The sequence below is a fragment of the Littorina saxatilis genome, linkage group LG16 (assembly GCF_037325665.1).
Source record: "Littorina saxatilis isolate snail1 linkage group LG16, US_GU_Lsax_2.0, whole genome shotgun sequence".
Classification (NCBI taxonomy): Eukaryota; Metazoa; Mollusca; class Gastropoda; order Littorinimorpha; family Littorinidae; genus Littorina; species Littorina saxatilis.
In genome coordinates this window covers 15,498,029-15,525,029 of record NC_090260.1, presented here as the reverse complement: position 1 = coordinate 15,525,029, position 27,001 = coordinate 15,498,029, and the positions used below count along the sequence as shown (strand labels likewise).

The 27,001-nt window shown below is 41.1% G+C and overlaps 1 protein-coding gene and 1 long non-coding RNA gene across 3 annotated transcripts in view; both read right to left on the bottom strand.

Annotated features, from left to right (window-relative positions):
* Positions 1-27,001, bottom strand: part of LOC138950509 (uncharacterized) — a 27,199-nt gene extending 198 nt beyond the window's left edge. Inside the window, exons 1-6 of the mRNA XM_070322240.1 lie at positions 26,560-27,001; positions 24,527-25,159; positions 5,318-5,499; positions 4,310-4,819; positions 1,122-1,486; positions 1-279 (exon numbers count right to left, since the gene is read on the bottom strand). The exon at positions 1-279 is cut by the window's left edge and continues 198 nt beyond it. Coding sequence (XP_070178341.1) covers positions 1-279; positions 1,122-1,486; positions 4,310-4,819; positions 5,318-5,499; positions 24,527-25,159; positions 26,560-26,613 — 2,023 coding nt within the window. The 5' untranslated portion in view covers positions 26,614-27,001. The remainder of the gene's footprint in view (positions 280-1,121; positions 1,487-4,309; positions 4,820-5,317; positions 5,500-24,526; positions 25,160-26,559) is intronic.
* On the bottom strand, positions 6,892-22,402 carry LOC138950483 (uncharacterized). Of its 2 annotated transcripts, XR_011450678.1 has the most exons (7): positions 21,925-22,402; positions 20,168-20,264; positions 16,715-16,785; positions 16,182-16,280; positions 15,836-15,930; positions 14,415-14,562; positions 6,892-7,048 (listed from the first exon to the last, which is right to left on the bottom strand). It is a non-coding gene; the product is annotated as an uncharacterized lncRNA (long non-coding RNA). The 2 variants fall into 2 exon arrangements; XR_011450677.1 differs by lacking the exon at positions 21,925-22,402 and having other exon boundaries at positions 20,168-20,423.

Below are 27,001 nucleotides of genomic sequence, written 5' to 3'. Positions count from 1 at the left end.
CTGTGTTCTGATTGGCCACCGTCACCGCCTCGTCTCGACCCCTACCTGCCGCTCTCTGTGTGGGACCCGATGTCATTTCAGCCAGTTGTCTAACGGCCGCTGTGTCGTTATGAGCCACCTTACGGGTGGGGACGCCGCGTGACTCGAGGCCCCGGATGAAGGATGCTGGTGACTGCCAGTGATCATCCGGTCTGTCTGTGTCACACTCCATGATACCCAGCACAAAGACGTCGCTGTAGGTGAGGCCGCCCTGCCCGTGGGGAGCGTTGTCATCGCAACCTGAAACATCACACACACCGTCAACATCACATCGTCGTTGTGTAATATACATCCACACCGACTGCAACAACTACAACAACAACAACAGCAACGACGACGACGACACCACCATCACCAGCAACAACAACCACGACATAAACAACAACGACGACCCATGTCTAACTTCCGCACCAACACCGGCTGCAGCAACACGTGAACAGAGACTACAACTACATCAGCGGCACCACAACCACCTGAAAATAGGAAAAACAATTTTATATTATTTAGGGTTCAACACCTCACCTTGGTAGACTTGTGACGATATTATGTAAAAACGTCACAGTTAATGACGCAAATATCAATATTTCTTGTAAGTTTAATGACGTCATCGAAATGTTGTACACCGACCTGACTTACTGCATTGCGAGAGAGAGAGAGAGAGAGAGAGAGAGAGAGAGAGAGAGAGAGAGAGAGAGAGAGAGAGAGGGAGAGAGAGAGAGTCTTAGTCTAGAGAGAGAGAGAGACAAACAGACAGACAGACGGACAAACAGGCAGACAGACAAACAGACTGACAGACAGACAGACAGACAAACAGCTAGACAGACAGACAGACAGACTGACAGACAGGCAGACAGACAGACAGACAGACAGACAGACATACAGACATGCAGACAGGCAGACAGACAGACAAACAGACTGACAGACATACAGACATACAGACAGACAGGCAGACAGACAGACAGACAGACAGACAGACAGACAGACAGACAGACAGACAGACTGACAGACAGACAGACAGACAGACAGACAGACAGACAGACAGACAGACAGACAGACAGACAGACAGAGAGAGGTGTACTGACCGACACGAAGATCTCGCAGCATGTCTGCCACCAGCTCCCCGCACCGTGCACACCGCCATGTATAGTCACCCTCATGTCCCTGTCTGTCACTGTAGCCATCATCATAGTGACCAACCGTCAGGACAGGTGGGCCGTCGCACGGTGCGGACACTGGCGGCCTGGTGTAGGCCGGGACCGTTCCATCCTTCATATCGTTAGCCTGCTCCACCTCTCTCACCACAGCAGGTGGGCTTCTCAGGGGCTGTGTCAGTTTGCGGACGTAACGCTCCATGTCGGCAGGTACATCTAGCTTAACACCAGCTGCCCACAAGGTGAACCGGACGTGTCGTTGTTTTAACGCCCGGTAGATCTCTGCGATGACGTCACTGTAACAGAACAGACAGGTGTGTCAGTGTGTAGAAACAGAACAGACAGGTGTGTTATAGTTCTCACTCAACTCGGTTGTTTTAACGCAGTGTAGATCTTCGTGATGACGTCACAGCAACAGAACGGACAGGTGTGTCAGTGGTGATTACACCTGGAATTACGAAACTGATTAAAACAAAACAAAAAGTAAGTCACAAAGATTGCTGTTCAGGATAAGAATCACAGTGAACCTGAAATGAAATGACGCAATGATTAATAATGACGTAAACAGAATGACGTTATTTCGCTCCACTCTTCCCCAACAAACATTATGCATGCGTATCGCATGCGTGAAAGCGTGCGTATCGCATGCGTGAAACGCATGCGATACGCATACGATTTTGTAACTTTTGCTTCGTGCGATACGCATGCGTTTTTTGCTCGGATATCGTGCGTGACATGCACCTCTAACGCAGGTGTACCGCATGCGTATCGCATGCGTATTCCATGCGTATTCCGGATTGTTTATGCTCTTTATAAAGCAGGTTTTTAGCTGCTCATATTTTCAGGCACTCTGACAACAACACTCACTCAAACCATGCAAACAGAAACTCAAAAACAAATTGTTTCATCAAAATATTATGTTATTCAACAATCTTCAATTTTTATAAACATTCACAATCTTAGTGAAAATGAGTAATTAAATCTAGATACACTTACTGGGGCGGGGATGTAGCTCAGTCGGTAGCGCGCTGGATTTGTATCCAGTTGGCCGCTGTCAGCGTGAGTTCGTCCCCACGTTCGGCGAGAGATTTATTTATCAGAGTCAACTTTGTGTGCAGACTCTCCTCGGTGTCCGAACACCCCCGTGTGTACACGCAAGCACAAGACCAAGTGCGCACGAAAAAGATCCTGTAATCCATGTCAGAGTTCGGTGGGTTATAGAAACACGAAAATACCCAGCATGTTTCCTCCGAAAACGGTCATACACGTAAAATTCCACTCGTGCAAAAAACACAAGTGTACGTAGCAGTTTCAGCCCATGAACGCAGAAGAAGAAGAAGAAGATACACTTACTTAGTTACAACTAAAATTATGAATCATATTCTACCTAGGCTTTACATTTTGAATTCGATGGCATTTTGACACATTTAACATTTTTGATTAGGACAAATATAATAAGAAACCCTTTGCGTATTAAGGAAATAGTCACATTTGTTTTAAAATACAAAACCATGTAATGCTGATCAATTAGTGATTTTGTTTGTTCGTTCATGGGCTGAAACTCCCACGGCTTTTATGTGTATGACCGTTTTAGCCGCGCTCTGGGAATCGCTGGGCTGCACAACACGCCGCGCTCTGGGAATCGCCGCGCTCTGGGAATCGCTTGCCATAAAAATAAAAAAAACACCAAGAAATGTACTTGTAGGTTGTCGGAAAGCTTGTTTTTGACAAAACAATACGTTCCAGTCACAGATATTTCGACCCAGCTGTCTGGTCAGTGCACATATAAACAAATATGAATTCAACAGTAAAAGACTGACCCTTTCATTGTTTTGCAGTTCAACTTCACGAAACAATTAACTTGGCTTAAAACGGCGCCTCTGCACTTACCAAACCTTGATACGCGGTGCAGTGAACAGAATACTTCGATACTATGCCTGCAAATACTTTCTTAAATAATGAAAACGTCAAAAATAGTGAAGAAACTTACCTGTCAAGCATTCCTGTCGTCAGCTGATTTTTGTTGACCGTTTCAGTATCGGTTTCCCCTCGTAATAGCAGACGACATTGTCACTGCAATGCTGCTTTTACACTGATTCTGTTACTTAAACGCAGTTTTGACCTTTGTAAGTGTTCTCTCACACTGTATGCTACCTTTTAAATGCAGATCTACAGATTGTGAATTCTAGAGAGGCATCTACAAGCAAAACCAGTCGTGAGATAAGATTTCGAAAAACCGGAAGTGAAGATGTCGGAGCAAAATGTTTCGAACAGAAATTAGCGCTGATAAAATATAAACATGAGTTTGAGTTTTCTGTGGGATCATCATCGATTTTCTTTCATTTTTTTAACTGAGAATTTGGCTTTTCTTTAATTTAAAAAGATTCAGAGGGACTGTGAGCTAAAATATTGCACAGGGCATCGTCGCCAACAGTAATGACGTCAAATCTTGGACCTAATATGGAGGTCCAAGGTCAAATGCAAATAGAGCTCGTAAGGAACGCGTCACACAATGACGAGAAATATAGCGTCATAAAAAGCATGCGTATCGCATGCGAGACGAGTTACAAAATCGTATGCGTATCGCATGCGTTTTCACGCATGAAAGCATGCGTATCGCATTCACGTATGCGATACGCACTCGACTCGAGTGCAGAAATCCGTGTTCGATTTTGTGCATGCGTGACGCGCTCGATTCGAGTGCAGAAATTCGTGCCGAGTGTTTTACGCATGCGATCCGAGGGTGCAATGTTTGCTGGGTCGTTACCTTGACCAAGTCAGTTTTCCAATGGCAGACAAAGAAAGGGTGGCGCCTGATCGGACAGATTGATAACATCACTGATCAGTACACACCGCAGTGACAGTTGCTGAATTCACATTCTACATCTAATAAACATGCCCCAGTCTATTATTCAAACTTGAAAATAAAGAGCCATTACTTCTACATAAATCTTCCGAATTTCTTGACCAAAAGCACACGAATTACCTCGTTATAGAAAAGGTGTGAATATAATAACATTTGTGAATTATCAGACTTCCTTCCAGCAAATACGACCACACCGGCCAACACAAGAGTGACAGGAGGCAGTGTTACATTCAGTGTACAGCGTCATTCTTACCACTCAGCCTCATCGGCCAGGATGTGCACGCGTCCGTGTGTCTGTGCGTGATGACACAGCTCCTCCACTTTCTTCTTGCCTTCCTCTGTCCACTGATACTGTCCGAGCAAGTCTTTCTCCCCTACCCCCGCCATGTTGACGAGCTGCACGCTTCCAGTTCCCTGTCCGGCAGTCTCTCTCACCTGATGACCCACAAGGTAAGCAGCAGCAGCGCCATCTCTACTCGTCTGAAGAACAAAGACGGTGCCGCAGCCCTTCCTCAGCAGAAAAAAACCTTTTATTATCAAGACTACGCTTTTTGAAGTGCCCGTCGGGCCCCAGAGGATTCTCACGTCTTCGTCGTCTGGTGTCTCCTCCAAGACTTGAAACTGCTGCGGGAACAGAGCTATACAAGACATGGGTCGACCATGCTCCATTCCAACAGCGTGAACAAGATGGCCCTGGGTCCACAGCTGTAGTCGTGGCTCTTTGCTTAGGAATAGCTCAACCGTTGTCAGTGGTATGGAGAATCTGTCATCATACACATTCACACATTATTAGGTATATCACACACACACACCCACACACATGCACACACACACACACATGTATATACACACACACAATCACACACACACACACACACACACACACACACACACACACACATGCATGCATGCATATCAATCAAAGCAATAAACAAATCAAAGTAAGTCAAACAATCACCACAAAGACCACGAACAAAAAAACATCCACACAAAAACACAAACAGGGATAGACAGGGAGAGATCAAAACAGAGAATTCGTAACGAGAAACAAGAGAGAGAGAGAGAGAGAGAGAGAGAGAGAGAGAGAGAGAGAGAGAGAGAGAGAGAGAGAGAGAGAGAGAGAGAGAGAGAGGGGGTCGGGGGGGGGGGGGGGGGGGGGGGGTCGGGAGAAAGAAAGAAAGAAAGATAGATTACGTCAGGTCAAGTAATAACAAACGTGCGTGCGTGTGCTTCACCGATATGATATGCTATGCAACAGTACCTGGCAACCAACTGTGTGTATGTAGCTGTATCCATGGCAGGTTCCCCGCCCTCATTCCGTTCCAAGCTTGCCCTCCACCACGCGTCGAGCCTTGTCTGGTCAGCCATGTCGTCCTCACAAAGACATACCTGGCTGACATTCCGACCTGGCTCGACGCTGAGGCCTTCCTGCAACTCCTGTAACTGAGATCAACATACACGGACTGTAAACAATGCGGGAAATTGCACAACCCAACAAACATTATGCATGCGATACGCATGCGTTTTTTGCTCAGATATCGAGCGTGACACGCACCTCTAACGCAGGTCTACCGCATGCGTATCGCATGCGTATTCCATTCGTATTCCGGATTGTTTATGCTCTTTATAAAGCAGGTTTTAGCTGCTCATATTTTCAGGCACTCTGACAACAACACTCACTCAAACCATGCAAGCAGAAACTCAAAAACAAATTGTTTCATCAAAATATTATGTTATTCAACAATTTTCAATTTTTATAAACATTCACAATCTTAGTGAAAATGCGTAATTAAATTTAGATACACTTACTGGGGCGGGTATGTAGCTCAGTCGGTAGCGCGCTGGATTTGTATCCAGTTGGCCGCTCTCAGCGTGAGTTCGTCCCCACGTTCGGCGAGAGATTTATTTATCAGAGTCAACTTTGTGTGCAGACTCTCCTCGGTGTCCGAACACCCCCGCGTGTACACGCAAGCACAAGACCAAGTGCGCACGAAAAAGATCCTGTAATCCATGTCAGAGTTCGGTGTGTTATAGAAACACGAAAATACCCAGCATGTTTCCTCCGAAAACGGCGTATGGCTGCCTAAATGGCGGGGTAAAAAACGGTCATACACGTAAAATTCCACTCGTGCAAAAAACACGAGTGTACGTAGCAGTTTCAGCCCACGAACGCAGAAGAAGAAGAAGATACACTTACTTAGTTACAACTAAAATTATGAATCATATTCTACCTAGGCTTTACATTTTGAACTTGATGGCATTTTGACACATTTAACATTTTTGATTAGGACAAATATAATAAGAAACCCTTTGCGTATTAAAGAAATAGTCACATTTGTTTTAAAATACAAAACCATGTAATGCTGATCAATTAGTGATTTTGTTTGTTCGTTCATGGGCTGAAACTCCCACGGCTTTTACGTGTATGACCGTTTTTACCCCGCCATTTAGGCAGCCATACGCCGCTTTCGGAGGAAGCATGCTGGGTATTTTCGTGTTTCTACAACTCACCGAACTCTGACATGGATTACAGGATCTTTTCCGTGCGCACTTGGTCTTGTGCTTGCGTGTACACACGGGGGTGTTCGGACACCGAGGAGAGTCTGCACACAAAGGTAACTCTGAGAAATAAACCTCTCGCCGAACGTGTGGACGAACTCACGCTGACAGCGGCCAACTGGATACAAACTGAATCCAGCGCGCTACCGACTGAGCTACATTCCCGCCCCATCAATTAGTGATAATTATCAACACTCAAAATACAATTTGTATTCACAATGCCGCGACTTTTCGGCTATCTCTGAATATATATGCAGCGAAAGGCAATGTGTTTTGTCAGGACTCCCACTGCCGTGCTGACGTCCTCGGTGATCCATCACCAGGCATAAACAAGTGATGCGCCTTCCCTTCCTTCAAAAGATGAGACTCGATCTGCTTGGCTGCATTTGCTACCTCTCCTCTGCAGCCCAGGTCCAACAGAGTTTCCCTGAAACTGACAACAATTTATCAAATCATTAGTTAGTGTACATAGTCTGAAGCCACCTGAACACACGACAGCCATTTTCCTTCAGTTCTCCACTTATTTATACTATAGGTACATGTTTTTAATTTATTTACACTCATCCTCATGGTACTGAAAAAGTGCCATGAAAGGCAGAAAATAAGAAATAGAAAGTCAAACAGAATGAGGCAGAGCGATGTTAAGATATCAAATAACCAAAGGGAAGTAATCGCTCAATGCATACGACATGTGTAATAGAGTAAGCGAGAGTTGTACGGAACCTTTTCTCCTGGCACCTGAGAGAATAACAAGCATTGAAATGAACAAGCGACTTTCATCCTCAAAAAAGGATGATCACCGCAAGCTCATATGCTCATCATTCTCCAAGGCACTCCAACTAACACCTACGTACACAGTCATATACAAGAACCAGCTTTTATTCTCGACCGGACTTAGTCCTTAGATCAAGACTGGTTTTAATCAGAACAAATTCAATGTTCATTTCAATGCTTGTTATTCTCTCAGGTGCCAGGAGAAAAGGTTCCGTACAACTCTCGCTTACTCTATTACACATGTCGTATGCATTGAGCGATTACTTCCCTTTGGTTATTTGATAAGAAATAGAAAATAAGGAGCTCAATATTAGCTGATTCTTCAAAGCTTCCTTCACATACAAATTAACACACACATGAATACAAACACAAAGCCTGTATTACAACATAAGATAAAAATCAGGGACACATAATTCAGAAAACTTCCATAACACAAACATTTAAACCAGGAATGATGACACAAAGTGCTTTCCAAGAGTGTTATTTGTGTCTGATGAGGTTTTCGGGGGTTTTCGGAGAGAAGTAGTACCGCAATTTTGTATCTACAGAAATTCCATGGGGTCAAAACTATGGACATTCAACATACAGGCCTGGAGTCTGCATACCTGACCTATTATGACGGAGGCTGAAAATACTGTCAGACTCAGAGCACAGTTTAGGTTCATAAAACAACAAAAGAAAGGCATCCAATATTTGAAATGCCGAAGCTTTTTGTCGAATAACATTGGTGCACAACCACAACACTAACCAGGAATCAAGATAATATTTACAGTCAAGATTGAAAATCTTCTTAGGCCTGTAACTCTCAAGTCTGACTATCCTGCTGAAAGCCTGAATAGCTGAGAAAAACAAAACAAAATCAAACATACCATAAGTGAAAGCCGCAGTCAACCCTTTTGCGGAACAGAAACAGAAAAGATCTCTCCACAGGGAAACATCATCAGGGTGGTTGGCCATAACGTGTGTACTGCAATCATAAACAGACACACTGTTACTCATTTAAAATCATAACTACTCACTTAGATACAGATACCTACAGACATCACCATTAAACACAGTCACATGCGTGCGCAAGTCAAAGGATTAGCCTGTGGTTTAAGCATGACATAGAGACTTCTGAGCTCTACATGTTCAGTCCAAAAACACAGGTACTGAAGTAGGGCAACTGCATAAGAAGATGAAACCAAAGAGAAACAAGAAGGGCAAAGCCCATACGACTCACATGCTTGACCTTGACCTAAACCTAGCAATGACATCATACACTAAGAACTGCTTTACACATTTCTCCTACCAAAATACATGTGACCTTGACCCAAGGTCAAGGTCATCCAAGGTCATGCAACACAAAGCTGTTAATTCAAGACATAGGAAGTACCATGGTGCTTATTGGCTCTTTCTACCATGAGATATGGTCACTTTTAGTGGTTCACTACCTTATTTTGGTCACATTTCATAAGGGTCAAAGTGACCTTGACCTTGATCATATGTGACCAAATGTGTCTCATGATGAAAGCATAACATGTGCCCCACATAATTTTTAAGTTTGAAACAGTTATCTTCCATAGTTCAGGGTCAAGGTCACTTCTAAATATGTATACAATCCAACTTTGAAGAGCTCCTGTGACCTTGACCTTGAAGCAAGGTAAACCAAACTGGTATCAAAAGATGGGACTTACTTTGCCCTATATATCATATATAGGTGAGGTATTCAATATCAAAAACTTCAGAGAAAATGTGAAAAATGTGAAAAATAGCTGTTTTTTAGACAACATTTATGGCCCCTGCGACCTTGACCTTGAAGTAAGGTCAAGATGCTATGTATGTTTTTTGGGGCCTTGTCATCATACACCATCTTGCCAAATTTGGTACTGATAGACTGAATAGTGTCCAAGAAATATCCAACGTTAAAGTTTTCCGGACGGACGTCCGGACGGACGGACGGACGGACGGACGGACGACTCGGGTGAGTACATAGACTCACTTTTGCTTCGCATGTGAGTCAAAAAGCAAGCAAAAGCATTACTTACCTGTTCACAACAACGCATTGGTATGACCAGGTTAGCAGATAAACACAGCACTGTACCATTGTAAATGCAGGACTTGAAGTTCAATGGGTCCACTGAAAAAGAGATTGTGCACTTTGAAAAATCATAAACCTGGTATACTGGTAACCTTCGTGAAAACAATCCTCTCCCTGTATGAATTCAGTTAAATTGAGTTTAAATAATACTTGTCCTAACTAACATTTCTGATATGGAGTTTATCAATCACAGTCATTTTGAGTCAGAACTTCAACCCTGAAAATTACTGACTACAAAGACATTCATTGATTCAAATTTCAGCAAAATATATCATATGTTGGCTTGTATGTCATGTAACTCTGAAAAGTGAAAGCATAAATTACTGAAGTTTCATTCACACACACACACACACACACACACACACACACACACACACACACACACACACACACACCCACACACACCCACAGTGACACATACACAGAAACACACACAAAAACATTCATCATCAAAGGAAGCCTTAATCATACTTTTGCAGAACAGAAATAGCCAAGATCAATTCCCAATAGGAAACATGGTCCGAATGGTCAGCCGCTGTGTACTGGAAACATAAGTGGCCACACTGTTACTTATTTTAATGTAACTCAGAATTACTCAGATAATTCCACAACTTACTAACATCACATAAAACACACACACAAGCCACATTATGAGTCTGTATGGTTAAAGCATGGAATAGATTATAGAGGCAACAAAAAACCTAAGTACACATATACCTATGTATATATATATATATGCTGTTCTTCAGAAGTGTTCAAATTAGAACATAAAGCCCCCAAAACCATCAGATACACACATTTTTACACAAAAAAGTAACAGAAAGCCAGAGTGATCTTTGAAATTTAAACTGCACACACAGCACAAAACACATACACTGTGTACATGAATAATAAAGAGGCAACTGACCTTTTCCAATTCAAGACAGCTGTGAGTGTGATGTTTCCATTGTGGGTGTCTCATCTCAAGGTGTGACATGTTACAATCCAGCTGGTATGCATCTGTAATAATTCAAATATCCTGCATACATCAGTACGCACTGTGCAACACAAACACATTTTATTTAAAACTCTAATCATCGCTGTTTAAATTATAATTTGAGTCTTATGACACAGTAAAACACACACCACTAACTATATGCAGTGGAAAAAACCCCACAAAAAATACCATTGAAGCTCGATCAGTAAATGAAATGATTTCTTTTTTGCTTGTGCGCTGAATTCCAAAGAATTTGAACTTGAGTGTAAAGTTAAAAATAACATACTACTAGACCTATACTATTTTTCATTCTTGCTCTACTTCACATCAGTGAGCAAACTACTTTGAATTTGATCGACCAGTTTGGGTCACAAATAAGCAAACACACTTATGGCATTTCCAATACCCGGGAAAATAATATCTACTCGATTCTTAACTCGACTAGAACAGCAAAATACAATGCGCCCCATTCAATGCACATATTAACACTCAACTTAGAAGTTCAACTTCAACTTGTTCAAGGATAAAAATAAAAAAAAACCACCAAGAAATGTAGGTTGTTGGAAAGCTTGTTATTGACAAAACAATACATTCAGTCACAGATATTTCGACCCAGCTGTCTTTTCAGTGCACAGATAAACAAATATTAATTCAACAGTAAAAGACTGACCCTTCAATTGTTTCAATTCGCATCACCAAACACTGACAGACTGAGGCTGATCGAAGGTCAACTTCACGAAACAATTAGATCTAACTTGGCTTAAAACGGCGCCTCTGCACTTACCAAACCTTGATACGCGGTGCAGTGAACAGAATGCTTCGATACTATGCCTGCAAATACTTTCTTAAATAATGAAAACGTCAAAAATAGTGAAGAAACTTACCTGTCAAGCATTCTTGTCGTCCGCTGATTTGTGTTGACCGTTTATCGGAAATGCGGGCTTGTTAAGGAACGAAAACAGAGTTGTTTCCCCTCGTAATAGCAGACGACATTGTCACTGCAATGCTGCTTTTACACTGATTCTGTTCTTTAAACGCAGTTTTGACCTTTGTAAGTGTTCTCTCACACTGCATGCTACCTTTTAAATGCAGATCTATAGATTGTGAATTCTAGAGATAGTCATCTACAGGCAAAACCAGTCGTGAGATAAGATTTCGAAAAACCGGAAGTGAAGATGTCGGAGCAAAATGTTTCGAAAAGAAATTAGCGCTGATAAAATATAAACATGAGTTTGAGTTTTCTGTGGGATCATCATCGATTTTCTTTCATTTTTTTAACTGAGAATTTGGCTTTTCTTTAATTTAAAAAGATTCAGAGGGACTGTGAGCTAAAAGATTGCACAGGGCATCGTCGCCAACAGTAATGACGTCAAATCTTGGACCTAATATGGAGGTCCAAGGTCAAATGCAATATAGCGTCATAAAAAGCATGCGTATCGCATGCGAGACGAGTTACAAAATCGTATGCGTATCGCATGCGTTTTCACGCATGAAAGCATGTCGCATTCACGTATGCGATACGCACTCGACTCGAGTGCAGAAATTTATCCGTGTTCGATTTTGTGCATGCGTGACGCGCTCGATTCAAGTGCAGAAATTCGTGCCGAGTGTTTTACGCATGCGATCCGAGGGTGCAATGTTTGCTGGGAACCCAACAAACATTATGCATGCGTATCGCATGCGTATCGCATGCGTGAAAGCGTGCGTATCGCATGCGTGAAACGCATGCGATACGCATACGATTCTGTAACTTTTGTTTCGTGCGATACGCATGCGTTTTTTGCTCGTATATCGAGCGTGACACGCACCTCTAACGCAGGTCTACCGCATGCGTATCGCATGCGTATTCCATTCGTATTCCGGATTGTTTATGCTCTTTATAAAGCAGGTTTTTAGCTGCTCATATTTTCAGGCACTCTGACAACAACACTCACTCAAACCATGCAAGCAGAAACTCAAAAACAAATTGTTTCATCAAAATATTATGTTATTCAACAATTTTCAATTTTTATAAACATTCACAATCTTAGTGAAAATGCGTAATTAAATTTAGATACACTTACTGGGGCGGGGATGTAGCTCAGTCGGTAGCGCGCTGGATTTGTATCCAGTTGGCCGCTCTCAGCGTGAGTTCGTCCCCACGTTCGGCGAGAGATTTATTTATCAGAGTCAACTTTGTGTGCAGACTCTCCTCGGTGTCCGAACACCCCCGCGTGTACACGCAAGCACAAGACCAAGTGCGCACGAAAAAGATCCTGTAATCCATGTCAGAGTTCGGTGTGTTATAGAAACGGCGTATGGCTGCCTAAATGGCGGGGTAAAAAACGGTCATACACGTAAAATTCCACTCGTGCAAAAAACACGAGTGCAAAAAACACGAGTGTACGTAGCAGTTTCAGCCCACGAACGCAGAAGAAGAAGAAGAAGATACACTTACTTAGTTACAACTAAAATTATGAATCATATTCTACCTAGGCTTTACATTTTGAACTTGATGGCATTTTGACACATTTAACATTTTTGATTAGGACAAATATAATAAGAAACCCTTTGCGTATTAAAGAAATAGTCACATTTGTTTTAAAATACAAAACCATGTAATGCTGATCAATTAGTGATTTTGTTTGTTCGTTCATGGGCTGAAACTCCCACGGCTTTTACGTGTATGACCGTTTTTACCCCGCCATTTAGGCAGCCATACGCCGCTTTCGGAGGAAGCATGCTGGGTATTTTCGTGTTTCTATAACCCACCGAACTCTGACATGGATTACAGGATCTTTTTCGTGCGCACTTGGTCTTGTGCTTGCGTGTACACACGGGGGTGTTCGGACACCGAGGAGAGTCTGCACACAAAGGTAACTCTGAGAAATAAACCTCTCGCCGAACGTGTGGACGAACTCACGCTGACAGCGGCCAACTGGATACAAATCCAGCGCGCTACCGACTGAGCTACATTCCCGCCCCATCAATTAGTGATAATTATCAACACTCAAAATACAATTTGTATTCACAATGCTGCGACTTTTCGGCTATCTCTGAATATATATGCAGCGAAAGGCAATGTGTTTTGTAAGGACTCCCAGTGCCGTGCTGACGTCCTCGGTGATCCATCACCAGGCATAAACAAGTGATGCGCCTTCCCTTCCTTCAAAAGATGAGACTCGATCTGCTTGGCTGCATTTGCTACCTCTCCTCTGCAGCCCAGGTCCAACAGAGTTTCGCTGAAACTGACAACAATTTATCAAATCATTAGTTAGTGTACATAGTCTGAAGCCACCTGAACACACGACAGCCATTTTCCTTCAGTTCTCCACTTATTTATACTATAGGTACATGCTTTTAATTTATTTACACTCATCCTCATGGCACTGAAAAAGTGCCATGCAAGGCAGAAAATAAGAAATAGAAAGTCAAACAGAATGAGGCAGAGCGATGTTAAGATATCAAATAACCAAAGGGAAGTAATCGCTCAATGCATACGACATGTGTAATAGAGTAAGCGAGAGTTGTACGGAACCTTTTCTCCTGGCACCTGAGAGAATAACAACCATTGAAATGAACAAGCGACTTTCATCCTCAAAAAAGGATGATCACCGCAAGCTCATATGCTCATCATTCAGAAAACTTCCATAACACAAACACCAGGAATGATGACACAAAGTGCTTTCGAAGAGTGTTATTTGTGACTGATCATGCCAAAACATTTTGACAGTACAGGCAAATACTGTGAAACTTATCTTACGGGCAGCTAATTGTACAGTGTAACCTTGTATTGAAGAAACTAGCTTTCCAAGTTTTCAGTTCACAATGTATTTATGTCTAAAAACAATTCCATTTAAAGATGGTTGCTCTCATAGGACGTGATCTGCTTTCAGTATATTTTTATTTTTGTGTTAATAGTCAAGATCTTTTGAAAGGTAGGTTCCATTGTACCCACAAACGAAACAAGTGTAAAACACAAACACTCACCAGTAATATTATTTGAGGTTGATTTGTGAAACTCTACAGCAAAGGAACACATGGAACGTAAGTGGCTGCCAGGGCTCTCAGTCTGACTTTCCTTGTTTCAGTGTCTCTCATTTGTGTTGACAGCATCGATTAGCAGCACCTTGATAAGCTACACAAAAGAAAAGAACATTGTCAATAAATAATATCCTTTTACATCAGTTGGTCTTTTTTACATGTAAGTTCACGGATAAATCTAAAGTGCATTTCAGAGCCGTGTTCATCCCAGACACAGAGGACAATCAGCCATGTATGAATTCAAAATATATGTGGGTCAATATGTTATGGCCAGAAAACAATGTTGGTCTCAGAAAACCTCCGAAAACCCCTGAAAACCCCATCTAGACTAACTAAATCTATCTTCAAAGTGAAGTATTGGACATGCCTGTAAAAAGTAAGCCTGACTCGTGCTACATGCACCCTTATATTTGTGTTGAGAGCCGGATTATCGACGAAATCGATGCAACAATTTCAATGCAAGGGAGCTAGGTAACTACTGTTACTCAAAAGCACAAGTACTGATGACGTCATGTGATTAGTGCTTTCGCTCCTTCGTAAATCCTCGCACAAACACGAAAATAAAGCCATGAACTGTGAAAGTTGCAAATATAAGTCATGATTGCAAACATTATGTAACAAAACACGATCTAAGGACAAATGTTCTTATTTCTGATGAGGTTTTCGGGGGTTTTCGGAGAGAAGTAGTACCGCAATTTTGTATCTACAGAAATTCCATGGGGTCAAAACTATGGACATTGAACATACAGGCCTGGAGTCTGCATACCTGACTTATTATGACGGAGGCTGAAAATACTGTCAGACTCAAAGCACAGTTTAGGTTCATAAAACAACAAAAAAAGGCATCCAATATTTGAAATGCCGAAGCTTTTTGTCGAATAACATTCAAGGGCGGATCTGGGGGGGGGGGGGGGTGCAATGGGTGCAATTGCACCCCCCCCCCCCCAGCGGGACAAAAAAAAAAAAAAAAAAAAAGAAGAAAAAAAAAGAAGAAAAATGTATCACCTGAAAATAGCACTTTACACGCTCAGATTGCACCAGATTGCACAATTTTGCTTCCTTTTTAAAAGAAAATTCCCCCCTAGCATGCTCGGCGCTTCGCGCCATCGGTTCGGCGCTTCTCGCCATCGGTTCGGCGCTTCGCGCCTTCGCTGATAAGATAAAAAAAAAATAAAAAAAAATGTGCACCCCCCCCTTTCAAAACCCAGATCCGCCCCTGACATTGGTGCACAACCACAGCACTAACCAGGAATCAAGATAATATTTACAGTCAAGATTGAAAATCTTCTTAGGCCTGTAACTCTCAAGTCTGACTATCCTGCTGAAAGCCTGAATAGCTGAGAAAAACAAAACAAAATCAAACATACCATAAGTGAAAGCCGCAGTCAACCCTTTTGCGGAACAGAAACAGAAAAGATCTCTCCACAGGGAAACATCAGGATGGTTGGCCATAACGTATGTACTGCAATCATAAACAGACACACTGTTACTCATTTAAAATCATAACTACTCACTTAGATACAGATACCTATAGACATCACCATTAAACACAGTCACATGCGTGCGCAAGTCAAAGGATTAGCCTGTGGTTTAAGCATGACATAGAGACTTCTGAGCTCTACATGTTCAGTCCAAAACACTGGTACTGAAGTAGGGACAACTGCATAAGAAGATGAAACCAAAGAGAAAAAAGCAAGCAAAAGCATTACTTACCTGTTCACAGCAACGGCCAACGCATTGGTATGACCAGGTTAGCATATAAACACAGCACTGGACCATTGTAAATGCAGGACTTGAAGTTAAATGGGTCCACTGAAAAAGAGATTGTGCATTTTAAAAAATCATAAACCTGGTATACTGGTAACCTTCGTGATAACAATCCTCTCCCTGCATGAATTCAGTTAAATTGAGTTTAAATAATACTTGTCCTAACTAACATTTCTGATATGGAGTTTATCAATCACAGTCATTTTGAGTCAGAACTTCAACCCTGAAAATTACTGACTACAAAGACATTCATTGATTCAAATTTCAGCAAAATATATCATATTTTGGCTTGTATGTCATGTAACTCTGAAAAGTGAAAGCATAAATTACTGAAGTTTCATTCACACACACACACACACACACACACACACACACACACACACACACACATACACACACACACACACACACACCCACAGTGACACATACACAGAAACACACACAAAAACATTCATCATCAAAGGAAGCCTTAATCATACCTTTGCAGAACAGAAACAACCAAGATCAATTCCCAATAGGAAACATGGTCCGAATGGTCAGCCGCTGTGTACTGGAAACATAAGTGGCCACACTGTTACTTATTTTAATGTAACTCAGAATTACTCAGATAATTCCACAACTTACTAACATCACATAAAACACGCACACACACACAAGCCACATTATGAGTCTGTATGGTTAAAGCATGGAATAGATTATAGAGGCAACAAAAAACCTAAGTACACATATACCTATATATATATATATATATGGTCAAGGCTCAGGAGGTGGTTCGAGTGCAGAAATCACCAGCTGGCATTTTTGACTGCGATTCTAAGGCTGAAGATAAAGAATTAATGAAATCAAACTGTTGTCACTTGTTCTTATATAATCAAAGCTTCGTGTGATGACATAAAATGAGTTAAACTTGCTTTCTGTCATTAAAAAACAATTTTTTTTAATGAAAAATCGACGATCGTGGTGGAAGAAAAACGTGACAGACATACCTGTGTGTCACTTCAGACGGCATTTTTCACCATAACAAGATCGAATCAAGAGTCAATTTATTGATTTCCGAATTATTAAAACGTTATCAATTCCTATTGACGTTACAAGCGTGTCAAATATTTGTTCGTTTCTTGTTTATATAGAGCGTCATCAATCGTGCTCAAACACAACGCGTGGTGTCATGTTTGGGTGATAGCGATCGATGTTAACTTGAAAGAAATATCCGCATCCAACACACGTGATTAACCTCTAATCTGAAAGATTTTATGTTTTAGTTCTTGGATTAATCAGCAAGCGAACAATTTAAACTCTGATGCAGCAAGAAATTTACATTGATTTTGCGAAAGCGATATGGTGTCAACAAACCGTTGCGTTTGGACACAAAAAAGGAACAATGTATGTGTATTTTTCACTCCATTTTTTGGAGATTAATCCGGCATGGAAGTGAAAACCACTCCAATTTAGAATATTGCGCCATTTGAAGACAAAGCGCGCGATGGGCGCCGAGGATAGGCCGAAAGGTAAGGTTTTTATTTTGGCGTCATTTGTTGAGTTTGTGCAAATCCAGCGAAATTATGGATAGAATATGAAGTAATGACCACATTAGGCTTTCGAGTGCTGAGTTCTGTTTCTCTGATAAAACTAGAGATCCTGTCTGAATAGTTGTGCTTTCATCAACACTTTCCTACGTTCCTACATTTGTCAATTTTTGCTTTGTCATGTGCATTCATGCCGATCATGTGGTGTCACTGTTGCGTTTTTGGTTTGATAGAGCTAAGTACGTTTTCAACCATCAATGATGCATCCCTTCATGAAATCACTTCGTGAAGTACCCCTAAAAGTCATTTACTGCGATTTACAAGATACGTGGTTGATATTATGGGATGCAGGAGATCAAACGCAACTTTACACCAAGTCCGAGGTCGTCAGCGTTATGTTTAAACTCGTTCAACTAAATGTCTTCTAACATACACTAATTTTTGTGGCAGATTGAATACTATGAATTAACATCATCATTGGGTCTGAACTTGTAGACCCTTATTGTGTCTGATCGCCGAGTGCTAGTTTTATGTCCAAACATAACTTGACGCTATGCACAGTCGATCTCTGCTGCCACGGCTGGTGTAATGTTAGGTTTGGGCACTCGGTTTTTTACTTATTTTATTTTTGGTAACGAAAAACAGATGTAGAATTTAATATTGATATTATCTGTTTCAAATAACTTTCCCCCCCATAGAAACCACGTTTTTGTTGTAGTTAGTGTGATCCATGTCCAAACACAACATAACACATCGGTGTCAGCTTGAACTGTCACAGTGTTGTAGTGTAATATTGAGTTTAATTTTTATAGTTTCTTAGTCTATTTTCATCTAGCATTTTGTACAGGTAAATGTAGACTATACATTTTTTCCTTTTAATTGGTTTGAACATGGTCTTAAGTTATGTTTGGGCATTTTTTCATGGTACAAAAACTTTTTCTAAGGTTGCCCCTCACCTATTCAGTAAACTTAGCTCTGTAGCAGCCTTTTATGTGCATACAATGGCATCTGAATTGGATGGCTTACTTACACCCATAGTTCCAGAGGATGTAATTTTATCTTTTGTCACGGTGTCATGTTATGTTTCATGGCGTCATGTTATGCTCAAACAGCACATTTTCTGTGCAAACATAAAAGATTAAGTTTACACATCAGATTATTTGGTGGCTAATAATTACATACCATCGCTGCATGTAGATAGCTGTCCTCCTGTTCTTTTATTATGTTTGGTTTTGCCACTTTAGCCTGATTAAGACTGTGTCACGGCGTCATGTTATGTTTCATGGCGTCAAGTTATGTTTAAGTGTTTTAATTTCAGAATAACTTTTTCTAAGGTTGTGACTTGGCTATGCAGTTAACTGTGCAATGTAGCTACCAACGCTATGCACACAATGGCTTCTGAATTTGATATTTTATTTGCATCTATAGCTCCAGATGATGTAAGTTTATCTTTTGTCACGGCGTCATGTTATGTTCAAGCATGGCTACTTTTTCTTTTTTCCCTCTCATTTAAAGACAAGGTAACACATCCACTTTTTTTTTTTGGCAAAGGAAATAATGTATGTAACAATGTTTTATTATTATTTAATGCCAAAATGATTGATTTGGGCGTGTTCTTGGTTTAATTTTTGGCATTTTCGGGTATTACGCAGCATCCAGTGAAGGATGGCTCTATTATTGCTTTAATTTGATGACTATAATTAGTATTTTCATTATGATATTTTGGAGACACACAAACATTATCTATGTTTTCTGTTTTGGACTTAGTATTGATAGTATTTTGTCTTTGAACTCCATGCTGCATTTTGACTTAGTGTTTTGGTGTCATGTTATGTTTAAGCAATTTCAAGCTCAGGTATTTGACCCAATTAGAGATTCTTACCTGCTTATCTTGTTTGTATTGATGGATGTGTGGTCTAGCAATAAAGAAACACCACCAACATTTCTTTTTGTTTGTTCTTGGATCATTAAATTGCCTGAATCTGAAATTGTGATGGCGTCATGTTATGTTTGAACATTAATATTATTTTTGTAAATACATCTAAACGATGGCTCAAGTGTGAAAAACATTTTTCGTAGAAGTTTAGCATGACCATACCTAGTAAATTGTCAGGAAATTGTCAGCTTGTAATAACATTGAAATTTGTTCTTGCATGTCACACTCATTGGAGTCACCTCCTGAGCCTTGACCATATATATATATATATATATATATATATATATATATATATAATATGCCGTTCTTCAGAAGTGTTCAAATTAGAACATAAAGCCCCCAAAACCATCAGATACACACATTTTTACACAAAAAAGTAACAGAAAGCCAGAGTGATCTTTGAAATTTAAACTGCACACACAGCACAAAACACATACACTGTGTACATGAATAATAAAGAGGCAACTGACCTTTTCCAATTCAAGACAGCTGTGAGTGTGATGTTTCCATTGTGGGTGTCTCATCTCAAGGTGTGACATGTTACAACAGGATCCAGCTGGTATGCATCTGTAATAATTCAAATATCCTGCATACATCAGTACGCACTGTGCAACACAAACACATTTTATTTAAAACTCTAAGCATCGCTGTTTAAATTATAATTTGAGTCTTATGAGACAGTAAAACACACACCACTAACTATATGCAGTGGAAAAAACCCACAAAAAATACCATTGAACTTGAAGCTCGATCAGTAAATGAAATGATTTCTTTTTTGCCTGTGCGCTGAATTCCAAAGAATTTGAACTTGAGTGTAAAGTTAACAAGAAGGGCAAAGCCCATACGACTCACATGCTTGACCTTCTGCTTTACACATTTTTCCTACCAAAATACATGTGACCTTGACCCAAGGTCAAGGTCATCCAAGGTCATGCAACACAAAGCTGTTAATTCAAGACATAGGAAGTACAATGGTGCTTATTGGCTCTTTCTACCATGAGATATGGTCACTTTTAGTGGTTCACTACCTTATTTTGGTCACATTTCATAAGGGTCAAAGTGACCTTGACCTTGATCATATGTGACCAAATGTGTCTCATGATGAAAGCATAACATGTGCCCCACATAATTTTGTAAGTTTGAAACAGTTATCTTCCATAGTTCAGGGTCAAGGTCACTTCAAAATATGTATACAATCCAACTTTGAAGAGCTCCTGTGACCTTGACCTTGAAGCAAGGTAAACCAAACTGGTATCAAAAGATGGGGCTTACTTTGCCCTATATATCATATATAGGTGAGGTATTCAATCTCAAAAACTTCAGAGAAAATGGGAAAAATGTGAAAAATAGCTGTTTTTTAGACAACATTTATGGCCCCTGCGACCTTGACCTTGAAGCAAGGTGAAGATGCTATGTATGTTTTTTGGGGCCTTGTCATCATACACCATCTTGCCAAATTTGGTACTGATAGACTGAATAGTGTCCAAGAAATATTCAACGTTAAAGTTTTTCGGACGGCCAGCCGGACGGACGGACGGACGGACGGACGGACGGACGGACGGACGGACGGACGACTCGGGTGAGTACATAGACTCACTTTTGCTTCGCATGTGAGTCAAAAATAACATACTACTAGACCTATACTATTTTTCATTCTTGCTCTACTTCACATCAGTGAGCAAACTACTTTGATCGACCAGTTTGGGTCACAAATAAGCAAACACACATATGGCATTTCCAATACCCGGGAAAATAATATCTACTCGATTCTTAACTCGACTAGAACAGCAAAATACAATGCGCCCCATTCAATGCACATATTAACACTCAACTTAGAAGTTCAACTTCAACTTGTTCAAGGATAAAAAACCAAAAAAAACAAGAAATGTAGGTTGTTGGAAAGCTTGTTATTGACAAAACAATACATTCCACTCTCCAGTCACAGATATTTCGACCCAGCTGTCTTTTCAGTGCACAGATAAACCAATATTAATTCAACAGTAAAAGACTGACCCTTTCATTGTTTCAATTCGCATCACCAAACACTGACAGACTGAGACTGATCGAAGGTCAACTTCACGAAACAATTAGATCTAACTTGGCTGAAAACGGCGCCTCTGCACTTACCAAACCTTGATACGCGGTGCAGTGAACAGAATGCTTCGATACTATGCCTGCAAATACTTTCTTAAATAATGAAAACGTCAAAAATAGTGAAGAAACTTACCTGTCAAGCATTCCTGTCGTCAGCTGATTTTTGTTGACCGTTTCAGTATCGGGCTTGCAAAGGAACGAAAACAGAGTTGTTTCCCCTCGTAATAGCAGACGACATTGTCACTGCAATGCTACTTTTACACTGATTCTGTTACTGAAACGCAGTTTTGACCTTTGTAAGTGTTCTCTCACACTGTATGCTACCTTTTAAATGCAGATCTACAGATTGTGAATTCTAGAGAGTCATCTACAAGCAAAACCAGTCGTGAGATAAGATTTCGAAAAACCGGAAGTGAAGATGTCGGAGCAAAATGTTTCGAAAAGAAATTAGCGCTGATAAAATATAAACATGAGTTTGAGTTTTCTGTGGGATCATCATCGATTTTCTTTCATTTTTCTAACTGAGAATTTGGCTTTTCTTTAATTTAAAAAGATTCAGAGGGACTGTGAGCTAAAAGATTGCACAGGCTAGGGCATCGTCGCCAACAGTAATGACGGTCCAAGGTCAAATGCAATAGAGCTCGTAAGGAACGCGTCACACAATGACGAGAAATATAGCGTCATAAAAAGCATGCGTATCGCATGCGAGACGAGTTACAAAATCGTATGCGTATCGCATGCGTTTTCACGCATGAAAGCATGTCGCATTCACGTATGCGATACGCACTCGACTCGAGTGCAGAAATCCGTGTTCGATTTTGTGCATGCGTGACGCGCTCGATTCGAGTGTAGAAATTCGTGCCGAGTGTTTTACGCATGCGATCCGAGGGTGCAATGTTTGCTGGGAAGTGATGGTTTAATACACGATGCACACAAAGACAGTGTAACATTAGGCCTACCTGAGTTGCAAATCTCTTCCTTCCTGCTTTAGTGTTTACCAGCCTAAAAGACAACTTTCTGGACAAAAGCAACCCATCTTTTCGGAAAAGAGTTTCCCGTTTGTGGTGACGCTCATTAGGTTACGTAAAGTACAAGTGACGTCGTTTTCGTGACAAAAAAATGACGTCTACTATTCAAGGTCACTGTTCTTAGAGCTCCAGTAAAAAATAAAAAGCAAATGCTTATTCGACTCGCCTTCGTCTTGTCCCACAATAATATACCCCCCCCCCCCCTTTTAGGCCCTCCCCCCTCCCCCATGGAAGACTCCCGCCACCACCACTCCCACAAGATTCCCTCCCTTCTTATACAACCACCCCCTTTTATGCCTGACCTCCCCCAATAAGACCTTTGTTTTGTTTTTGTTCATAACCTCTGTAAGTTAATCCACATTTTAACCCCAATAAAAAAAATAAAAAAAGTCCTCTTTCAGCTTCATAAATTAAATGTTCAAGAGAACGTTGGCATCAGAATAATCAAAAACAACTTGATCAAAAGTGTGACCTGTAATATTCCAGATATGTTCAGTGGTGATCATCTTGTCCAGCAAACATGTCCATGCTATTACTGTGAACATTTACGAAACAAGCTACATTTTAGTCATGCCTGCTGATTAATAACACCTACAATTGTGGGAAATATGGAGGCTTTGTGTTGAAAATATCTGAAAGAAACTAAACTTAAAAAAGTATTTACATTAAAGAGCATGACCCCGCTGTGACCCCAACATTTGACGAAGGTCAATCAAATCGGGGTCAAATCGGAAGATTATTAAATACCAGATGTCTGCAAATGTTTAAAGGTCTAGCTTCAAAATCATCCGAGATAATCTTAACGTTAAGTCGTTTGTTCGGACATACCAACGGACACTGCACACAGTGTGTGGACAAAAAGCCTAGCGCTATGAACTGGCCCTAAAGCCCTGTCCACATTTGGACGCCGTTTTACGCTCTATGCGCCGCAGGCCGTTTTGTGCGTCGCGCGGGAATTGCTGAGTGGCCACACATCGACGATTTTTTTCACAACGCGGTATCAGTGGAGCGGGTCACCTGACAAGAAGGTTCAGTTGCATTCGACTGCCGCGCCGCGAGCGGCTGACGTCATCGCTCTGGTTTGCTCTGATTGGTCAAATTTCCGTCGTTCTATGTCTGTGTCATAGAAATTAGAACACGCGCTATTCTTCTGCAAATAACGCTTCGCGATCATAGCACGCTACGGCGCGCCCAACGGGGCCGTTTTGAGCATAAGTCAAATGTGGACAGGGTCGGCCGGGAGTGTCTGGACAGGCCATTACTTTACGTTGGTGAACAAATCTCTCTCTCTCTCTCTCTCTCCCTCTCTCTCTCTCTCTCTCTCTCTGTCTCTCTCTCTCTCTCTGTCTCTCTGTCTCTCTCTCTCTCAACTGCTAGAGGGAAAGGCTGGTTATATGAATTGTTCCTTATTTGGACCTCCTCAGTTCTGAAAAAAAAATAAGATGAGCGCTCAAAAAACATTTGCATTCGCTACAGTTATCCTATTTGTTCGGACATACGGACGGACACTGCATACAGTGTGTGGACTAAGAGCATATACTTTACGTTGGTGAACAAAGCTCTCTCTCTCTCTCTCTCTCTCTCTCTCTCTCTCTCTCTCTCTCTCTCTCTCTCTCTCTCTCTCTCTTTTTCTCTCTCTCTCTACTTCTCTCCTGCGTTCGTCTGTTTTTGCGTGTGTGAGCGAGTGTAGGTCAAGAGTTAACTTACATCGCTCATGTTTAGCAGCACCTCCTCCAGACAGCGTCTCGTTGTGTCGGGCAGGACAATGGCCTGGTGGAGGGCTGGCTGTGTGACCAGGTCACCCAGAACAGAGCGCCTCACAACATCTCTGGCTTGCTTCAGGTAGGCAGCGGCCTTCTTTAGTTCTTCTTGAACTGCAAGGGGGTCGTCTTCTGTCTGAGGTATGATTGCCGCCATCATTATCCCACGCTCGCGATGTATGACGAGCAGGTCAACAAAGTCCTCCTTCAGGTTCAACGGCTCTGCTTTGACGCTGTTCGTGTTCCTGGCGGCTGCACCAGTATATATGCTTTGGGTATTAGCACCATATACACCAAATTTAGCTTGGGTCAGAATTACCATAATTTCTGTTTCCCTTGCAGCTTTGTTCTTTATCTGATTCATGCTGTGGTGGACATTTTTCAGCACTCTGTCTATGCGGACAGTGTCCCTGACCTCTCTACTCTTATCTATGTCTATTTGTTGCTGTGTTTTCAGTACCTGGATTCGCTCACCTTCTCCGATATATACCATTCTCTCTTGCACAGTGTCCATGTGAGCCGGGGGGATTATGTATGATTCGCTCTCAAGGTGAGGGAACCAGGCGTTGAGAAACTCCCTCTGGAATCAAAGACATAATGATATACTGTCTATTCACTTCTAGTACCATTCACAACCTTCGTCAACTATGAAGACGATGAAAATACAGACACCAAATAGGGACTTATGTCTCGTTGGTGGTTCACACAATATTTGGCTAGAACACAGCAGATAATTGTTTAAAGTTGTTCTATGGTGTAAATTTAAAAAGAAGAAAACAACACAGACAAAAGCAATAACAACAACAACAACAACAACAAACAAACAAACAAACAAACACACAAACAAACAACAACAACAACAACAAACAAATAAACAAGAACAACAACAACAACAACAACAACAGCAACAACAACAACAACAACAACAACAACAACAACAACAACAACAACAACAACAACAACAACAACAACAACAACAACAACAACAACAACAACAACAACAAGTCGCGTAAGGCGAAAATACAATATTTAGTCAAGTAGCTGTCGAAGTCACAGAATGAAACTGAACGCAATGCCATTTTTCAGCAAGACCGTATACTCGTAGCATCGTCACGCTCATGGCAAAGGCAGTGAAATTGACAAGAAGAGCGGGGTAGTAGTTGCGCTAAGAAGGATAGCACGCTTTTCTGTACCTCTCTTTGTTTTAACTTTCTGAGCGTGTTTTTAATCCAAACATATCATATCTATATGTTTTTGGAATCAGGAACCGACAAGGAATACGATGAAAGTGTTTTTAAATTGATTTCGACAATTTAATTTTGATAATAATTTTTATATATTTAATTTTCAGAGCTTGTTTTTAATCCAAATATAACATATTTATATGTTTTTGGAATCAGCAAATGATGGAAAATAAGATAAACGTAAATTTGGATCGTTTTATAAATTTTTATTTTTTTTTTACAATTTTCAGATTTTTAATGACCAAAGTCATTAATTAATTTTTAAGCCACCAAGCTGAAATGCAATACCGAAGTCCGGGCTTTGTCGAAGATTACTTGACCAAAATTTCAACCAATTTGGTTGAAAAATGAGGGCGTGACAGTGCCGCCTCAACTTTTACAAAAAGCCGGATATGACGTCATCAAAGACATTTATCCAAAAAAAAGAAAAAAACATCCGGGGATATCATTCCCAGGAACTCTCATGTAAAATGTCATCAAGATTGGTCCAGTAGTTTAGTCTGTATCGCTCTACACACACACGCGCACAGACACACACAAACACACAGACACACACACGCACATACACCACGACCCTCGTTTCGATTCCCCCTCGATGTTAAAATATTTAGTCAAAACTTGACTAAATATAACAACAACAACAACAAATGATAATGCCAGTATTCATTCCAAACATAATTTCAAGTCTTAAAATATAAGGTTTTGGTGTTGTTGTTATTTTCTGAGTTGAATTTACCTCATGGTCTGACAACCTTAACACTTGGTCCTCTGATTCCTGTGAGCTTGCCATCAAGGGCGGGGCAGGAGAGACAGCCTGGTTCCCCGGTGACCCAGAGGTACTGCACGGCGGAGCACATTCCACTGCCGGTCCCTGTGTGATGTGTATGATATTACTGTCACTCCTGTCACAGCGCTGTTCATTGCCGTCACTTCTGTCGTAGCCCTGTTCATATGTGTGATGTGCATGCTATTACCGTTACTTCTTTCATAGCGCTGTTCATATGAGTGATGTGCATGATATTACCGTCACTTCTTTCATAGCGCTGTTCATATGAGTGATGTGCATGATATTACCGTCACTTCTGTCATAGCGCTGTTCAAATGTGTGTTGTGCATGATATCATTGTTACTTGTATCATAGCGCTGTTCATATGAGTGGTGTGCATGATATTACCGTC